This window comes from Bos grunniens, chromosome 10, assembly GCF_055505025.1.
Source record: "Bos grunniens cultivar Pamir isolate PY7600 chromosome 10, Bosgru_T2T1.0, whole genome shotgun sequence".
Taxonomy (NCBI): domain Eukaryota; kingdom Metazoa; phylum Chordata; class Mammalia; order Artiodactyla; family Bovidae; genus Bos; species Bos grunniens.
The window spans coordinates 51,555,110-51,574,657 of NC_141174.1; the positions used below are offsets into that span (position 1 = coordinate 51,555,110).

At 45.3% G+C, this 19,548-nt stretch overlaps 2 protein-coding genes across 16 annotated transcripts in view; one reads left to right on the forward strand and one right to left on the reverse strand.

Moving 5' to 3' along the window:
• Positions 1 to 19,548, reverse strand: part of LOC147364520 (uncharacterized) — a 254,466-nt gene that overhangs the window by 115,949 nt on the left and 118,969 nt on the right. For 12 of the 13 annotated variants that reach the window (XR_015134624.1, XR_015134627.1, XR_015134625.1 and 9 more), the window contains 2 exons: positions 9,512 to 9,593; positions 7,513 to 7,566 (listed from right to left, as the gene is read on the reverse strand). Coding sequence is in view for 6 of the 13 variants with exons in the window: in XM_086321207.1 (XP_086177333.1) it covers positions 7,513 to 7,566; positions 9,512 to 9,553 (96 nt within the window). In the remaining 7 variants the exon portion in view is untranslated. Of the gene's footprint in view, positions 1 to 7,512; positions 7,567 to 9,511; positions 9,594 to 12,670; positions 14,606 to 19,548 lie in introns of those variants that run through there. The other variant, XM_086321210.1, reaches the window with a different exon arrangement.
• The window catches only part of LIPC (lipase C, hepatic type), a 183,253-nt gene that overhangs the window by 52,948 nt on the left and 110,757 nt on the right, over positions 1 to 19,548 (forward strand). The window lies entirely within an intron of this gene.

Here is a 19,548-nt window from a genome sequence, read left to right on the forward strand (position 1 = left end):
CTTTGACTAAGGCCTTGTTATTTTGATATCAGTCACCTTATTGTTGTTATCTTTACTTACCAAACTAGCCAGATAATTTTGTTTGGTAATCAAAAGGTCTTAACACACTGGCTTGGTCATTTTTTCCACATAAATTTGGCCAAACTGCACATAAGATGGGGATTTTATATTGCACCTAAACACCTATCTGCCTCCATAACTCACACAATTCCTTTTCCTCTTCTTCCTGGACCAAAGGCCATTTCTCCCTCTTTCCACTGATGCTGGTTCTTTGGGTATTATCTTCACATCTCTCTGTGTACATGCCATGTTGTTACTCTTAAATTATACACTACTAGAGCACAGGGAACTTATAAGCTTATGCTTTTTCTGATCAGGAGCATCTATAGCTAGAGGATTAAGAAATACATTTTCATGAGCTAGATAATAACAAAAATTAAATGGCAGAAGTCCTTGCTGTTCCCAGTAGCTGGAGAGCTTTAAAAAAAATAATAATCACCTATTTCAGATTTTTAATACTACAGAGACAGGGAAAATTCTGGAGAAAAACTTGTGCCTGTATATCTCATGCCATGCCTCTTAAAAGAAGAATAAAATTTTAAATGGGGTTGTCAGGAAGAACTAAGTCAATGTGAAGTTCAAACACTGACCTTTGAAGTTTGGAAATGGACTTCTCTGGGCAAGACAGATGTTTGCTATCGTTAAAACAACAGCTGAAGCTCACCACCACATCCTCCACTTGATGCGATCAAAGCATAACCCAGGCTAATGAAGGAAAACAACGAGAACCACTCCGACTGTCCTTTGTATTAGTATACCCACTAATCCATGTGTATGCTGCTGTTATCATATAGCAGAGAGGTTGTCTTCATCCCGGGCTCTTTCCTCCAAGTCGCAACATCTGGGATGACATCTTCCAAAGACTAAGTCAAATGTGAGGTTTTTCCACCTAGTTTAAACCCTCTGTTTTAGATGCTTTCAGCTTTTAGACTAGTTTTCCATCAGAGCAAAAACTCAGAAACCAAAGATTCCCTGTTTCCAAGCTCTTCCCAGTAGAATCTGGGTCACACCAATGTCCCAGGAATTACACACAAAGGACCATCCTGTCCCTTGTCCTTCACCCCAGTGACTCAGCAGAATGAGGAATAAAGGAGGTTCCAGCACCTTCTGAAAGGGGCCCCATGTCAACCATCTGCCTGGACTTTAGGAGATGGATTAAGTTATGCATTTGCTCAACCCCAACACCTGCTATCAGTAACATCACTCAGATCCTTACATCCATGCTATATTATTTTTAAGAGGAAAGGTAATTGGTTATAGAATGTTGAAAAGGCTATAAATCTCCCTTTGGCTATGAATGCAAAATGTTCTAAAAGGAGGGATGGGGGAACTGCTTCATATTTTTCAAGTGAGATATGTATTTTCTTGTTTTGTTGACCCAAAAAAACAGCTTTTGATAACTAAAAGCTAATGGCCTAGTAGACATGAGGTGGGGCAGGTCCCTCTTAGCACAAGAAGATTACTGGCAAGCTTTGTAACACTCTAGAGGCCGACCTTTGACCTATCCTAGTGAGCAGGAAGTGACACAGAAAGTGTCTTCCTGGACCCAGATTTGGATGATGCCCACTGAGGAGGCAAGTATTTCCTGGTGAGGTTGTATTTTAGTCCTTCACTAAGTTTCAGTAAAGCCACCTTCTCAAAGCTTTTAGAGAACTGGCTTCATTGTTTTTTCCCCTTTGAGGGCCTCTTTTAGAGATTTAACAATAAATACATGCACACATCAAACCAAATAAAAGATAAAAAGACATAACAAGTCCCAGGCATGGTCCACGTTTTCAGGAAAAAAAGCAGTTTCTGCAGGAAGTCCCACCCATTCCTAAAAAATGGAAAAAATAAACATGGAGAGTCCACCAGCAAACAGGTGTTTCATATACCCTCAAGTCAGATAAATAGATTTTATATTTATGACAAAACAAATAAACATTCCCCCAAATTGGGCTTGGCCCATTTCGAGGTAGGAAACCAGCCTGCGTTCTGCACACTGAGTTCTGGCTGTGTCTACAGACGTCACAGGAAGGAACTGGAAAACCCACCCGTTTCCCAAGGATGCCTGAACTGGCTGAATTTCTTCTCCATTTACTCACTGGTGAGGGAAAGAGTTATTGTGGGGCCTCGCAGGTCCCGTGCAAGCAGCACACTTTCTCCTTGCTTTATAGGTCCCCAGCAGCCCTGGACAGGTTCCTCTAAGACCAGAACAACAGCCAGGCATAGCCTCTCCCTTTTTCCTAAGAAGAGTTTCGTCCTGAGGACTCCCCTGCAAAGCCGTGTAGGTCCTGCCTCTCTGCTTCCAAGCTCACCCATAGATATCTGAGTGCAGCCCCTTGAGGCCTGCTCCCAGAAGTCTTTCCAACTCCTAATGAGCACCACTTCAAGTAAAGTGTTAGTTGCTCAGTCATATCTGGTTCTTTGCAACCCCATGTTCTGTAGCCCCCCAAGATCCTCTCTCCATGGAATTCTCCAGGCAAGAATACTAGAATGGGTTGCCATTCCCTTCTCCAGGGGATCTTCCTGACCCAGCGATCAAACTTGCATCTCCTGCATGGCAGGCAGTTTCTTTACCATCTTATCTACCAGGGAAGCCCAGAAGTCTGCTCTGGAAGTCTTTCCAACTCCTAATGAGCACCACTTAACTGGCTCTAAATAGCTGAAGACATTCAGCTCCCAGGACCTTGGCCCACAAACACCTGGCTTCTGTCTCTAAGGACACTGAAAACTGCAAACTCAAAGTGACCGACAGCTGAGTACATCAGATTTATTTTCTATCTTGTCTCTGTGTCTCCCAGGGAGGGTCTGGAGAAGCTGCAGAGCTGAGAAATAATAGGGTCCCAGACTAGGGAGCTGGGGGAAACAGGACCATCTGAGAGAGGGAAGGAGTCAGACAAAGAATAGGAGGACCGAGCACCTCCTATTATATAAAAGGCTTGGAGAACAGCCGTCTCATTTAGCCTCTTGGGCCTTGCTTTTCTCATCTGTAAAAGGGCAATGGGCCAGATGGGTGCTTCTCTGAAACAGGGAGCATCAAAGCTCTTAAACAAAGGAGTGACTGCAGCATAATGCGTAAGGGAGCTGTGTTTGGGGCTGGTGCACAGGCTGGTTTCAGGGGAAGAAAGCAAGCCAGCAAGACTTGCTTCACAGATGTGCAGACACCCAGATGTGAGTGAAGGGGGCAACACTCAGGTGCAGAGAAGGAGGTGGTCCCTGCTGCAAAAGAGAGGTTACTGCTGCTCCCTGCGTGCTGAAGCGAAGACCTCCACGCTCAAACTGAGCCTCCGCACTTCACTCACATTGACTGGCCTTCTTAGGATGCCTCCTCCTCTCCATAGTCCAAATTCCCTTTAAATTCCAGATTCTGCTTCTCCTTAAAACTTTCACACCTGCTCTGTCCACCCATCCACACCTACCTGCCACTGTCTCCCGCTTAGGTACCCAGGCCTGCTCCTGGAAGTCCCAGAAAGTACTATGCTGGCCTTGCATCTCCTCTCGTACCCAGCTGACATCCACACCTCATCCAAGCTGCATGCCAAGCCTCATCCTTCTGCCCCTAGAGTTAGATTCCTCCTCCTCTTTGCTTCTATCATCTCTTTACCTATTTCTTGCATGTATCACACTGTATTTTATTTATTTTTTTGCCTACTTGCTAATGTTTCCACCTTCCCTATAACAGTGTGAGCACTTTGAAGACAGGAAGAGGCTGGATCTTGGTCCAATCTGTGCATGCGTGCTGTGCTAAGTCGCTTCAGTCATGTCCAGCTCTTTGTGACCCCATGGACGGTGGCCCGCCAGGCTCCTCTGTCCCTGCAATTTTCCAGGCAAGAATTGTGGAGCGGGTTGCTATGCCCTCCTCCAGGGGATCTTCCCCACCCAGGGGTTGAACTGCATCTCATAAGTCTCCTGCATTGGCAGACAGGTTCTATATCACTAGCGCCCCCTGGGAGGCCCTAATCTGTGTATGTGCTCAGTCGCTCAGTCGTGTCTGACTCTTTGTGACCCCATGAACTGTAGCCTGCCAGGCTCCTCTGTCCCTGGGGTTTTTCAGGCAAGAATTGTGGAGTGGCTTGCCATTTCCTCCTCCATCTGTGCATAGTGCATGATATATAGTAGGTGCTAGATAAATGCTGATGAGTGTTTTAACACAATTGATTGAATAAGTAGATAAACATCTAGGTCCAAGAGAGGGGTCCTTCTGGCTCCAACCCATCCCACAAAACAAGATGACATTTCGTGTTTATCCTAAAGGTTTTTTGAGTTAGGATAAGAGTTTATCCTAAACTCTTAAAGAGTTGTTATCACTGGTCCACTTTCTACATCATCTATAATCCATTCTATTGGTTCGTACACACATACGAATATACACATACATATACATTCACAATCACACACACACACACGTACACATTTCTTCCCTGAGTAGATCCCAAAGAAAGAAATATCCCTCCCTGTTCTGTCCCCACTCAGACAAATCAATTCTAAGCACAAGAGGAGAGAGCCCAGGCTGTGCAGGAATGGGCCAGATGAACCCAAGCCCATGCCTTAGAAGTAAGGCTCTGTGGAGCAGGGTAATTGCAAATTGGGTTTTCTCACCTGCCTGGCAGCTCTTGGCTTCCCCTCCTAGGCGAGAGGGGCACAACCTGGCTCAGAGGCCTCCCACATTATTCTCCCCTCCCAGGCAGGCTGAAGGGAGCCCAGTGGCTAAGCTCTGGCCTCTGCAGGCCCAGGCAGAGGGACTGGGCCTACAGAACCACTTCAAGGACCAAGTTTTGCTCCTCTGCCAGGTCCTGCCTGCCAAGACAGGTCCGTGGAGTCATTCGTGGTACTCACTAGCACCTGTGCAGCTCTTCAGTTATTCCTGTGACACTCAGTAGCCCCCAGAGCACTGCAGAGAATCCACAAAGCTGATCCAAGCCCACCCTCCCAGCAGGGACTCCACTGGAGCAGCCCCGGGTTATGCAGGATGGAAACCAGGGACCATTTGTCCCCCAGGGATAGATGAGACCCACTGTGGCAAAGGGCCTCCCTGTCTGCCTGTTTTGTTCTCATCTTCTGTGGATGACTGAGATGGGAGGGAAATCCCACATCATTTACTCCAGGTCCTCCAGCCGCTAGCTCAGTGCAAAGAAGGCTGGTGGAGCCCGAGTTTGAGTGCCAGCGTCAGTGTGCTCCATGACTGGGAAAAGGGGCTTAGTCCATCCGAACACTGGGCTCTAGTCCCTGTCCTGCCTCCTGAGTGGTGAGGACTAATCATATACGTGAGTGGACTCTGAAGTATTAAGGGGCATGTCAGTGGGACTCGGTGGGTCACAGAAACCTGTCTGTGCTCTCCCTAAAACCAGATAGTTCAGGGAGAGGGACAGAAGCCAGACCCTGGCTCCAAAGAGCTGGTTCCTCTCTACTGCTTGCCAACAAGGTAACCAGGGAAGATAGCAAAGGACAGACTTCCAGACTGAGGTCCTCCAGGGGCCTGAGCAGGTGTCACCACTGGGTCAGGACAGAAAGTGTCAAGTATGTTGGGTCAACACCTCCTCACAAGCCAAACAAGCAAAGCCAGAAGATCGAGAGCATGCAACCCTGAGACACCTGGTTTTTAAATATATGTCTGAGCAGGCCCTGTGCTAGTCTGTTCTGTGTGTGTGAGAGAAGACAGAAAAGTAAGGGAAGTTGATAATTACAGTTTCTAACCCGCCGAGAGCATGGCAGAAACTCATCTAGAAACATCACCCCCCACCCACACCATACTCCTTTACAGCTTTGATTATTATACACATGAACACACCTCCCAGCGTCCTTTGCCCTTTCTTTCAGGATGCACAGAGGCTTGTATCAGGCTTGCAATGGCTCCCTGGTCTTCCTAGGGAGGCAGGCAGATCCCCCCTAGCCTCATTACACTGTTTGACCTGAAGGTTAGTTTAAAGCAGGCAAGCAGGCAAGCAAGCAACCAACCAACCAAGCTGCAAACACTAACCTTTTTCTCCCTTACTGTTTCCTCTGTCCATTGCTTCTGCCCTTACTCCTTCATGACACACTCATGGTGGGCTCACCCCATTTTGCTCCTTTGAGCTTATTTCTGTCAGGCCTCATCCCCTTGCTCAGGTCTGATTCAAGCCTCCCCTCCCCCAAGGAGGCTTCTGACACTCTCTCTTCTCTGAATACTGGGCTACTTGCAGCTAACCTGTTGTTTTTTAAATTAACTTTTATTGGAGTATAGATGTTCTATAATGCTGTGTTAGTTTCCACTACACAGCAAAGTGAATCAGCTATATGCATAAATACATCCTCTCTTTTTTGGATTTCCTTCCCCTTTAGGTCACCACAGAGCACTGAGTAGAGTTCCCTGTGCTTTATAGTAGGTTCTTATAGTTATCTATTTTATACACAGAATCAACAGTCAGCTATGCGTTTTGAACACTTAACCATGCCAGGCATTCATTGTGCTAAACCCTATGAATGAATTCTTATTTCATCTTCCCTATAATCCTACGATCTTCATTCATCAGATGACATAGCCAAGGCTCAAAAGATTACATAACTCACTCAGGTTCACACAGCTAGTAACTGGCAGAGCCAGGATTCAAGACCAAGGGTCCTAACTCTAAGCCAGTGTGGCCATGTGCAAAGAGAGTGGCTCTCCAGTCCACAGACCAGAGTTTGAACTCAAGCTCCAATACTGACAACCTTGGGGAAGTCTCAACACTCTCTGAGAATGGGTCTCTTCATGTAACTGCACCAGCTGTGGTTAGCCTGCAAGGAGCTCTCCCAGTAAAGGCCACGCCCCTTTCCTGGTCTCTCGCATTGCTGTAACACTCCTTCTAATGCCTTGTTCACTCTGACCAATCATCTCACAGGCAGACTGGGCGATCAGTCCTGTCTACAGCCACAACACCCTGAACGTGCCCAATCTGATCTGATCTCGGAAGCTAAGCAGGGTCAGGTCTGGTTAGCACTTGGATGGCAGGGAGATCAGTTCCTTCAGTGGGACACCAAGGTTTATGCTCTGGGTTCCTACTACTCCAAGGGAAAGTTACATAAATGTTTAAATTGGTTAATCGAAGTCTTTAGAAGGATGCTTCATCAAAAACATTTTTGCCTCCGTAGGAGTCTATAACCCAGACCAAGTCAAGCTTTCAGAACCTGCTCTGCTCTCTCCTGTTGCTCTCCCCCTCCCCTGCAGCCCCTTCTTGCTGTGATGTATCCACAACGTGCCAGCCCAGGCTGACTCCGGCGTCCTGCCCACTGCTCACCTTCCAGCTATAGTACCAACCCTCTTGTCCCAACTTGTCTCCTCCATCTGAACCCCTGCAACCAGCCCGGGCCAGCCAGGCTCCTCTTAACAGGAAAGAGAGAAAAATGCTTCAGGTCTCCTCTCTGTGAGATTGAGCATGTATTTGTCTTATCCAGTCCTGTCTTTCCAGCCTCTCTCCTGCTCTCTTCCTCAGCAGCCCAGCCTTGAGTACTTACCACCTTTTCCAATTTCCCATCCAGCCCCTTAGGATTCTCAATTGTTGTGCTCATCTGGCGGAAGAAAACATCAAATAAAGGTACTCATTATTTTTGAACATTTGACTTCACAGTACCTCTTACATGACTCTCAAATATTGAGGTCAATACACAAAAAATCATTTAAATTGCCTGATATTAAACACTCTGACCCAGAGAGGAAAAAGCTTCTTGAATGATAAGTTACACTGATACAAGAGATACAATGACAGGTTTCCAAGATGAAAGTAATGGATCAGAAAATAGAACAGTAGAGAAAACAGATGAAAGGCAAATAACCCCATTTGAAATCTAAAGCTTTCATTTTGGGGGAAAATATTGCCAAAAGCACTATTTTGTGTTAAATAGATCATGATGAGAGGAACACACAGTTGCCACATTCTCAAGCTTTTATACCCCAATATACATGTCCCCCAGAGAAGGCAATGGCACCCCACTCCAGGACTCTTGCCTGGAAAATCCCATGGACAGAGGAGCCTGGTAGGCTGCAGTCCACGAGGTCGCTAAGAGTCAGACACGACTGAGCGACTTCACTTTGACTTTTCACTTTTATGCATTGGAGAAGGAAACGGCAACCCACTCTAGTGTTCTTGCCTAGAGAATCCCAGGGACGGGGGAGCCTGGTGAGCTGCCGACTCTGGTGGGTCGCACAGAGTCGGACATGACTGAATCGACTTAGCAGCAGCAGCAGCATACATGTCCCTTTCTGTCTTTAAGTACCGTGGCCTTTGTTGTAATTATTTCCTGGACTGTGATGCTGGCAGTGTAAGTACTGTGGGCACCTGTGGTTGGGCAGTGCCACCTGAGTGACAGAGCCAGGCTCATCAGACCCCAGCTTCCCATCCATAGGGTTAGCGAGCCAAATACCAGCCTGCTCTCCCCTACACCGAGAGCTCAACATGGCTTTCAGTAAAAGAGCACATAGTGGCAAATACTTAACCAGTACAAATAAAGCATTTTATTTAGCCTAAGATGTAAAGACATATGAGCATAAAGCCTCTGAACCACTGTTCTTTCATTGCTATTTATCACAGCCTAAGCCAGTCTTTGAGCTTCTCAGGTTTGAGCAGTAATGCAATTTTCTTTCTTTCTTTTTTAATGTTTATTCATTTATCTGTTTATTTATTTGGCTATATTAGGTCTTAGTTGCACTATGTGGGATCTTCATTGCAGCCCATGGGCTTTTCTCTAGTTGCAGCTCAAGGGCTCTAGAGCTCAGGCTCAGTAGTTGAGGTGCATGGGCTTAGCTGCCCCATGGCATATGGGATCTTAGTTCCTCGACCAGGCATCAAACCACTTCCTCTGCACTGGAAGGCGGATTCTTAACCACTGGTTGTTGCTCAGTTTCTAAGTCATATTTGACTCTTTGTGACCCCATGGGTTTTAGCAGGCCAGGCTTCCTTGGCCTTCACTGTCTCCTGGGATTTTGCTCAAACTCATGTCCATTGAGTCGGTGACACTCCAGGCTCTATGGTAGGGCTAATGATGACCTCCTCCAAGAGGACTTATGCCAATATGCCACACCTCTCAGGACTGCTGCTGCCAATGCCCCTGTCCTCACAGCAGACCATTACTAACCCATGTGTCCACAGGAGACCCTCAGACACTCACAGGCAGGTCTGGCTCAGTCTCCTGTGGGGGCATTGCTCTTTTGCCCCAGGTCCTGGTGCACACAGAGTTGTGTTTGTGCCCTCCCAGGGTCTCTGGCGGGTATGGGGTTTGATTTTAATGTGACTGCACCCCTCCTACTGTCTGATTGCTGTTTCGCCTTTGTCCTTGGACATGGGGAATCTTTTTTTGGTAGGTTCCAACATCCTCCGGTCAATGGATGTTCAGCAGCTAGTTGCAATTTTGGTGTTATAGCAGAAGATGAGTGCACGTCCTTCTTCTCCACCATCTTGAAAATACATGTAACCAGTGGACCACCAAGGAAGTCCCAGAATGCAATTTCCTAACTTACCTTCAATCTTCTTGGAGTTGGTCCTAGAACTTTCAGTGACATCACCAGGCATCAAAACAGTGGGGTCTTTCTTGTACTTTACCTTTAAAGTGCAAATAAAAGAATAGTACTGTTACTGGTTTGCTCTAGAGTAAATAAAAGCCCTATCATTTCAGCCCTATCACATCTCTGGACCTTTGGAGTTTCTATATCTCATCACTTCAGAGACCGGAAGATTCTTGGTCACATAGGGCCCCCATGTGCCCATGTCACTCCTGTCCTTCCCATCAGAAGAGGTCAACTTGTCTCACTTCACTCCCTCCCTAACTTCGACCCTTTGCCCTGTGGAGCAGGATATGCTTACTGATTGACTAGGTGGCACCAGTAGTAAAGAACTCAACTCCAATGCAAAAGGTATAAGAGACACAGGTTCGATCCCTGGGCCAGGTGGATTTCCAGGAGGAGGACATAGCTCCTCCACTCTAGTATTCTTGCCTGGAGAATCCCATGGACAGAGGAGTTTGGCAGACTACAGTCTATAGGGTTGTAAAGAATTGGACATGACTGACACAACTTAGCACACGTGCACAATTGGTACTTATTTGTTCCAACGGTTTTCACACTGGCTTCTCACATAGCCTGCTCTTACATAGTACTAATGAAGAGTTCAGGTTTTAAAAGCCACATTTGGAAAGAATTCTGTGAAATTCCACAAGAAAATGGGAAAAGTTTTAAATGTGAAATTAAAGTGACTGAATAAAGATAATAGGAAATTACTGAATGCAGGGCTGGTTTGACAGAGGAGTCAAAGACCAAATGTCCAACTGAGAGCAGAGCTAGGTATGAGTCCAGATCTCTAATGGTGGAGTTCAAAGATGATACAGTGAGCTGGAGGGAGCCAATGAAGAGCTTGAGTCAGACATTCATGTGCCTGGGAAATCAGCCACAGCAGGAAGGTTCAGACAAGTGTCAAGAGTCAAAAGCGGGAAGTTAAGTCACAGAGGGCAATGATCACCAATAACACATCCTAGAGTGCCAAGCTCTCTGTCCTCTGGCATCTACTCTGTGTGTGATTGTGGTCAAACCAGGTACATATAAGTACACGTGAAACTAGAGAGAGAACCACAGCCCTGATGTCAGTTGCTTCTAATTAACACAGGGGCCAAGGAGTTAGATGTTCTGTTGTTTATCTAGTAATCCTCTGAAGTTCCAGCAAGCCCCATCTCCTGATGCTTAAATGCCAGTTCCAAAATAGGGAGATTTACTCTCAAAACCAACAGATGTTTGGGCTGTCATCATTATGCTTGTTTTTTAAAGTCATTTGCGATTTCACTGTGAAGTCCTATCTGTATGATTTATTAGAAATCACTTATATAAGATTATTTGGAAAATCATACTAGTCGTGAGGTATCTATCTGTCTCAATGATTTGTCTTTTTACAGCAATGCAATCTGGCATTCTGTAGGAGCATTTGGTCAACTTTCCATCTCATCAAACTAAAAATGTTCTAGAAATCTCCCACACTTTTTAAGGTGGCCTTAATCAGATACCTTAGTTTCATGAAAGGTAAGACTAATGTTTTCCATCTTAAATACAATGCATTCTCTCATTAGTTATGGGGTTAGCCTTTTAGCTCTCTGGACCTCAGTTTCTCACATATAAAATTAATCAATAAACTACATCCTTGCCATGGCTCCTAAGTTCTAAGGATCTAGTTATTTTAAGTACTGTGTTAGCTATCTTGACCAAACTCTCATCACAGGAGACAAATAGGCTGCAAAGACCAAAATTCTTCTTTGGTTTATACTGTCAGGGAGAAAGAAATTTTCCTATCCTTTTAGGTTCTTCTGGCTAGTCTAAGAATTGAATTGACAGGAGAAACATTAACAGAAGAAAATCACATGAAAGTTTAATAATGTGAACATGATAGAGACCCAAGAAAACAGAGTAACTCACCAAAATAGCTAAAGTCCTCACTTTAAAAACTGTCTTTAATCAAAGACAAAAATGTATGTTGGGTTTAGTGGTTTGGGACTTCAAAGGACAAGAAGGCAATTCACTTGAAAATGGAAAAGCAAATGTCTGGTAAATACATGTTTGCCGGGCCACCACAGAGACAATGGGTGGAGCGGACTCTGGTCTGTAAGCCCTGCTGAGTCTCTCCCATCACACTTAGCCAGGTCTCTGGAGTTAGCTCTGTTTCAGGAATAGGCCTCTATCTACATTCTTTTAGGCAGTTAGGGAGAAAGTTCAAGTTTTTTCCTGAGTCTTTGGGCATTGATTGTTTTCAGCTCAAAATAATCTGCCTGCCAGACTTTCGGGGGTGGAAAATTTTGCTCCCCTACAATACCCATTAGGTCAGAGCCAACCAGTTCTGTTGTTTGGGTTACTTGCTGCTAAACACATCATGATCTTGTCCACATCAAAGGTCCATTCACATGGTCCGATTTCATCATTACCAGAGGCTGAGCATCTTAACTCCTAAGATGCATATGGATTCTTGCTTCTCTTACCAGATCAAATAAAACTCATAATTGTTGTAATTACTGAGTAAGGTCATTTTTCATAGCTTTTTGTTCAGAAAATGATCTGAGTTTTTGTGATGCCTTTATTCCAATGAATAACAGTTACAGATTTCAAAGCACTTTTTAGGCATCTGTTGCCTTATCAGACCCCTCACATAATCCCACCTCCTTTTTATCATAAAGTAGTTTAGGTTTCCCTGGTCGTTCCAAGGTAAAGAATCTGCCTGCAAGGAAGGAGACATAGATCCGATCCCTGGGTCAGGAAGACCCCCTGGAGAAGGACACGGCAACCCATTCCAGTATTCTTGCCTGGGAAATCCCATGGACAGAGGAGCCTGGTGGGCTACACTCCAGGGTTTCACAAAGAGTTGGACACGACTTGGCGACTAAACAACAAGTTTGTTACACAACATTCCTGTGAAAAGTCAGAGTGTTAGTCGCTCAGTCGTGCCCTACTCTGCAACCCCAGGGACTGTAGCCCACCAGGTTACTCTGTCCATGGAAATCTCCATGTGTAAATGACACAACATTCTTACCCATGTGTAAAAGTTATAACAAATTTTCTTCTAATAAACTTTAGCATGAAACTTTATCAAATTCTTCCTGATAATCAATTTTTTTTTTCATTCATTGTACCCCTACCCAAACAACTTACCTGGGGAAAGAAATCTGGTAGACCCTTGAAGCATGGATCCAGCTTCCAGGTCACCCCTGGATCTAAGAGCTGCAATGATCTTCAGGGATCACCTGTCCCACTCACCCAGCCCTGAACATGGTGTCTTGTTCCCAGTGACCCAATGACACCCATCTCTCCAGAGCTTCCTGGTTCGAGGTGCAGAATCTTCGATTATGGCTCCTTATCTCTGCAAGCTCCCCTGAGTGCCACCTCAGCTCATGGTTTCTGATTTGCACATATTGGGTCCCACTGGATGACTTTTCCTGATGTCTCTCGTAAGCATTTTTTTCTTGCTTCAAAGAGCCCTTTCCCCAAGATGGCTGCTTTGACTTAATGAATTGGTGTCAGGCTTTGTGATCTGCTGCCAGGTTTCCAGGAGGCAGCTTTCCTGGGCTTCAGTCAGCCTGTTCCAGAGGCCTCTGGTCTTCCTGCTGGCTGTTTGTTCTGCTCCTTTTTTCCTCCTAATTAATGCCTATGTCTTAACTGAGTGGCCTGTTCTCAAACAGAGTTACTGAGTGATTGATGTGTTTTGTTGTTTTCTCTTGGAATCCCTCCCAATCTGCCCAGACTTGAATTAATTGGGGTTTGCTCACTGTTGCAGAGTGATTCGCCCACCAGGTATCCCTTACATCAAGCCCTGCTCACCACTCAGAAAAACCACAGTGAGATACTACTTGGCAGGTCTTAATGCTCACAGGGTTTCCAACTGAGGGTCAAGGATAGCTCAGTGGTTGAGAGCTTGAACTCTGAGGTTGGCCAGAACAGCCTCTGACTCAACGCTCCTAACAAGGTACTGAAGCTGCCTAAACTTCAGTCTCTGAGCCTATAAGAATAAGAGGACCTACTACATAGAAATGTTGAGAAAAATAATCAAAATCATGCATGGAGAACATTCAGTACCTAGTAAATTCCAAATGAAATGTATTCCTGATTATCCCACTCAAACCTTGGAAACAGGTAAATAGTTCATCTTACCCCCAGATAATGGACAAAAACACTGAGCTCAGAGAGGGCACACGCTCACCCTAGGCCACACAGTCTGTGCACGAGTCATGGCAAAGCCAGGACCTGAATCCAGGTCCTCTACTTCCTAGACTCACACTCTTTCCACTTCACCAGCAACACCTCTCAGGGCCAAGACCTGTGTCCTCTACAGCAGTGATTCCCAAAGTGTGGTCCCCAGACCCATCGCATCAGCATCACCTGGGAACATGTCAGATGTGTTGGTTTGGGGGTCCTAGACCTAATGAACCAGAAACTCTCAGGATGAGGCTCAGTAATAGAAGCTTTAGCAAGGCCTCCAGGGGACTCACACACACTCACATTTGAGAACCACTGCTTTGGAATAATAATGTCTCTCTTGATCTAACTCCTGAGATGGGTGGTCCATAAATCCAAATGTGATTCCCAACCTGAGTTACCCTTCCCAGCTCTGTGATATTATGCTCGCCAGGAATTTGTGGTTGATACCTACTGACGATGTTCAACTGTGTTGTTGTTCTCACATCTGGACAAACATTAGCATCACGTAGGGAACTTTTCAAATGACACAAGGGCCCACTGCAGAGCAGTTAGAGTTCAGCCTAGATTGAAAACCCCCAGAAGAGCTGCCCTGTACAGACTCCATGGAACTGTTCTGGGCTTGGGACATTAAAGCCACATTAAGGCTTGTGTGCTTTACAATCCACTTTCATTAAATTGGCTTCTTTCCTTCCTGTGAACCTTGGCTCCTCTGCCTGGTCAAGCCCTCCACCTTGCACCCACTTATTTGCACAGCTGCTAGAATTCACATAGAGGTGTTGACTTAGTATATCTCAGCTGTGCTGCCCGTGTCCACACCCAGGGCTGTCCTGCTTGATCTAAAAGGTCATGACAAGGTATGATAAACATTAAGCATTGACTCACCATTGTTCCTATTTTTCTTCTAATAACTTAGAAAGGATCAGAGAAAATTGTTTTATGATCGTGTTGGAGTACTAAGGATTCTAAGCTCATTTCCAGGCCAACCAGAGTCACAACCATATACACAGTCATGGTTACTAAGAGCACAGTATCTTGACCCTCTCACTGGACGGGAGCATCTGGCTTGGGCCCAAGGCTATAGTAAGGCCTTCTCTTCTAAAACTCTATGGATTGAAAATCAGTTGCTTTCTAAGAGGGCCAGCCCTATTGCCCACCTGGCTCAGATAAGGAGGCTGAGCAGCTTGGGGTTGCATCACTCACTGCAGGAGGCCTGGCCACCATCTTTACAGCCCAGAGCAGAGAAAGATGCTAGTCTTTACAGTAGTCCCTCCATAGAAGTGACCCACCCACTAGTGAAATTCTAGTGATTGTCATAGAAGTGGATTCTAGTTATTAATGAATAAGGCTTCTGGAGAAGAAACAAACAAACAAACAAAAAAAGAATAGGGAAAAAGGCAGATACTCCGTTCCCAGCACATTCCAAGGAGAATCAAGGAGCTGGTGACACTGAACACAGTACAGACCAACGAGAAGAGCTTCTCTCTACCCATTGCAGAGCCAGGCTGTGTGAGGACAAAGCCCCAGACTGTTGGAGATAGGGAGAAGAGGCTCACTTTAAGAAAAAGAAAACAAAATTACAAATATAAAATTAGACATGAAAGTACAAAAGACACCTTGTAAGTGAGGGCCTAAGCTTGAACTTCATTTGCTGGGACTTCCCTGGAGGGGAGTGGCTTCCCAATGGCTAAGACTCCAAGTCTCCAATGCAGGAGGCCCATGTTCAGTGCCTGGTCAGGGAACTAGATCCCACATGCTGCAATTCAGAATTCACCTGCGGCAACTAAAGATCCCGCATGTCACAACTAAAAAAAAGATCCCACATGCCACAACTAAGACCGAGCACAGTCAAATAATTTTTTTTCTTTTAAGTTTCATTTGCTGCAGAATAAATTCACCTCTACCTAGACTGGCTTCCCTGGTGGCTCAGACGGTAAAGCGTCTGCCTGCAATGCTGGAGACCCGGGCTCGATCCCTGGGTCAGGAAGATCCCCTGGAGAAAGAAATGGCAATCCACTCCAGCACTCTTGCCTGGAAAATCCCATGGACAGAGGAGCCTTGTAAGCTACAGTCCATGGGGTCACAAAGAGTCGGACCGACTTCACTTCACTTCACTTCTACCTAGACTTTATTTTTTAAATTGCTCTGGACTTTTTTAAATCACAAAAGTGATTGAGAGCACTCAAATAATGGAGTTTATGCCAGTTACACAGAGGGATCCTGCATATATCAAAGACCCCATATCTTGATCACCTCTCAGTAAACACCTTTCCCAAATGCTAGATGACTTTCCACCTCCTCAGTATCTTCAAGGAATATGTTCTTTGATTTTAAGAATAAAGGGTATTCACAGGTACAAATGGTGTGATCACTGACCTAGAGCCAGACATCCTGGAATGTGAAGTCAAGTGGGCCTTAGAAAGCATCACTATGAACAAAGCTAGTGGAGGTGATGGAATTCCAGTTGAGCTATTCCAAATCCTGAAAGATGATGCTGTGAAAGTGCTGCACTCAATACGCCAGCAAATTTGGAAAACTCGGCAGTGGCCACAGGACTGGAAAAGGTCAGTTTTCATTCCAATCCCAAAGAAAGGCAATGCCAAAGAATGCTCAAACTTGCTCAAACTACCGCACAATTGCACTCATCTCACACGCTAGTAAAGTAATGCTCAAAATTCTCCAAGCCAGGCTTCAGCAATATGTGAACCGTGAACTTCCAGATGTTCAAGCTGGTTTTAGAAAAGGCAGAGGAACCAGAGATCAAATTGCCAACATCTTCTGGATATGGAAAAAGGAAGAGAGTTCCAGAAAAACATCTATTTCTGCTTTATTGACTGTGCCAAATTCTTTGACTGTGTGGATCACAATAAACTGTGGACAATTCTGAAAGAGATGGGAATACCAGACCACCTGACCTGCCTCTTGAGAAATCTGTATGCAGGTCAGGAAGCAACAGTTAGAACTGGACATGGAACAACAGACTGGTTCCAAACAGGAAAAGGATTATATCAAGGTTGTATATCGTCACCCTGCTTATTTAACTTATATGCAGAGTACATCATGAGAAACACTGGACTGGAAGAAACACAAGCTGGAATCAAGATTGCTGGGAGAAATATCAATAACCTCAGATATGAAGATGACACCACCCGTATGGCAGAAAGTGAAGAGGAACTCAAAAGCCTCTTGATGAAAGTGAAAGTGGAGAGTGAAAAAGTTGGCTTAAAGCTCAACATTCAGAAAACAAAGATCATGGCATCCGGTCCCACCACTTCATGGGAACTAGATGGGGAAACAGTGGAAACAGTGTCAGACTTTATTTTTGGGGGCTCCAAAATCACTGCAGATGGTGACTGCAGCCATGAAATTAAAAGACGCTTACTCCTTGGAAGGAAAGTTATGACCAACCTAGATAGCATATTCAAAAGCAGAGACATTACTTTGCCAACAAAGGCCCATCTAGTCAAGGCTATGGTTTTTCCTGTGGTCATGTATGGATGTGAGAGTTGGGCTGTGAAGAAGGCTAAGCGCCGAAGAATTGATGCTTTTGAACTGTGGTGTTGGAGAAGACTCTTGAGAGTCCCTTGGACTGCAAGGAGATCCAACCAGTCCATTCTGAAGGAGATCAGCCCTGGGATTTCTTTGGAAGGAATGATGTGAAAGCTGAAACTCCAGTACTTTGGCCACCTCATGCAAAGAGCTGACTCATTGGAAAAGACTCTGATGCTGGGAGGGATTGGGGCAGGAGGAGAAGGGGATGACAGAGGATGAGATGGCTGGGTGGCATCACTGACTCGATGGACGTGAGTCTGAGTGAACTCTGGGAGTTGGTGATGGACAGGGAGGCCTGGCGTGCTGCGATTCATGGGGTCGCAAAGAGTCAGACACGACTGAGCGACTGAACTGAACTGAACACTCTCTAGTCTTCTAAGCAACGGGGAGAAATGGGCTTCCATAAAGAATGGCAGAAAGAAATGAAGCATGGCAGCATTTTGTGGGGAAAATAATAAACTTTTGAAATGTACAGAGGCCTCAGCACATATCCAGTGTCTAGGAGTCTAGGCCAAAGATACAAATGGCTTTCAGTTCAAGTACCAATTCCATTCCATCAGAGATGACTGCTGTATGGAGGATTGTAAGATGATACTAGGCGTGGTATAGAAGAATGACTAACAGTCCATTAGCCATATCAGTCATGGTCACAGAAGGGCAAAGAAATGATCTGAATGCCGCACATATGTCATAGTGATGTAGGGGTGGGTTAAACAGTGACTAAAGAAGTATTTAGAGTCAGTCCTCCAAAAGTTCAACTAAATGAATGAATTAAACCAAACAGAGATGAAGACTACCCAATCCTCATTGTGTAGAGAGGCTTAGGAAAGGCAGGTTGCCTAAGGGTGGGCCTCCAGCTTCCCCATAACCTCACCCAATCCTATATGTCCTTGGTAGCTCTCTCCCTGTAGCCCTTTCCCTCCTCTGTCTCTGCGGGCTCCCCTCCTCCTGCTCTTGCCCATCTCCCCGCTGAAGCTCCCTGGTGGCAGGGGCCCGGCTGTGTACATTTCATTAGCTTCCTTTATGCCTTGCACAGCATCCCTGACAGACTATGAACTTTCCATATTTGCCCAATGCACTTAAGCTCTTTTTCATGGAGAAAGCAAGAGAATTCCAGAAAATATCTATTTCTGGTTCACTGACTACACTAAAGCCTTTGACAGTGTGAATCACAACAGTGGGAAATTCTTAAAGAGTTGGGAATACCAGACCAAATTACCTGCCTCCCGAGAAACCTGTACACAGGTAAAGAAGCAACAGTTAGAACCTTACATTGAACAGTGGATCGATTCAAAATTGGGAAAGGAGTACGACAAGACTCTATATTGTCACCCTGCTTATTTAACTTATATGTAGAGTACATCATGTAAAATGCCAGGCTGGATGAATTACAAACTGGAATCAAGATTGCCAGGAGAAATGTCAATAACCTCAGGTATGCAGATTATACCACTCTAATGACAGAAAGTGAAGAGGAACTAAAGAGCCTCTTGATGAGAATGAAAAAGCTGGCTTGAAGCTCAGCATTTAAAAAACTAAGATCATGGTATCCAGTCTCATCACTTCATGGCAAATAGGGAAAAAGTGGAAGCAGTGACAGATTTTATTTTCTTGGGCTGCAAAATCAGTGTGGATGGTGACCACAGCCATGAAATTAAAAGACACTTGCTCCTTGGAAGGAAAGCTATGGCAAACCTAGACAGCATATTAAAAAGCAGAGACATCACTTTGCTGATAAAGGTCAGTATAGTCAAAGCTATGGTTTTTCCAGTAGTCATGTACAGATATGAGAGTTGGACCATAAAGAAGGCTGAGAGCCAAGAATTGATGCTTTTGAACTGTGGTGCTAGAGAAGACTCTTGAGAGTCCCTTGGACTGCAAGGATATCAAACCAGTCAATCCTAAAGGAAATCAACTCTGAATATTCATCAGAAGGACTGATGCTGAAGCTCCAACACTTTGGCCACCTGATGTGAAGAGCTGACTCATTGGAAAAGGCCCTGATACTGGGAAAGACTGAGGGCAGGAGGAGAAGGGGGCAACAGAGGGTGAGATGGTTGGATGGCATCATCGACTCAACAGACATGAGCTTGAGCAAACTCTAGGAGATGATGAAGGACAGGGAAGCCTGGCATGCTGCAGTCCATGGGGTCACAAAGGGTTGGACATGACTAAGTGATTGAACAACAAACAACAACAAATAAGGGTGAGTGTTTCTGGTAATTTTGAAACCACCACCACCCTCCAACTCTCCAACACTGGCACAGGGGAGCTGGACAACCCGC